We start from the raw sequence: 313 nt of genomic DNA, 5'->3' as shown, positions 1-313 counted from the left end.
AGATGAATTCCTGCCCAGCGTGGTCCGTGGGTCCCTCGGGCTGAGGGGCACCCAGGAAGAGCCGCTTCTCCTCCCAGCTTGGTGGTCTCTTCCCATCCAGGTGGTCCAAGGGAGCCTCTTCACTCTCCGCATCTGGCAGGGTCCCGCCGGCAGCCTCTGGCAGCAAAGGGGAGGCCCTGGGGCTCCGCGGGGCAGCAGCCAGCTCAGGGAGGTCCCTCTCCTCCTCGGTGGGGCTGGGCGGCTTGCTCCGGGGGGACTCTGCAGCTGGGGGGTCAGCCGGACCGTCACCCATCGGCGGGGGGGGGGGGTGGGG

General features: G+C 70.9%; 1 protein-coding gene across 1 annotated transcript in view; it reads right to left on the bottom strand.

The window, feature by feature from the left end:
- Positions 1–7: 7 nt before the first annotated feature.
- The window catches only part of TNKS1BP1 (tankyrase 1 binding protein 1, 182kDa), a gene marked incomplete at both ends in the record, with an annotated part of 3,460 nt that continues 3,154 nt past the window's right edge, over positions 8–313 (bottom strand). Inside the window, one exon of the mRNA XM_009577934.1 lies at positions 8–264. Coding sequence (XP_009576229.1) covers positions 8–264 — 257 coding nt within the window. The remainder of the gene's footprint in view (positions 265–313) is intronic.

This window comes from Fulmarus glacialis, unplaced genomic scaffold, assembly GCF_000690835.1.
Source record: "Fulmarus glacialis isolate BGI_N327 unplaced genomic scaffold, ASM69083v1 scaffold21465, whole genome shotgun sequence".
Lineage (NCBI taxonomy): Eukaryota > Metazoa > Chordata > Aves > Procellariiformes > Procellariidae > Fulmarus > Fulmarus glacialis.
Note: the sequence above shows the minus strand (reverse complement) of the source record. Positions and strands in the feature narration are given on the sequence as shown.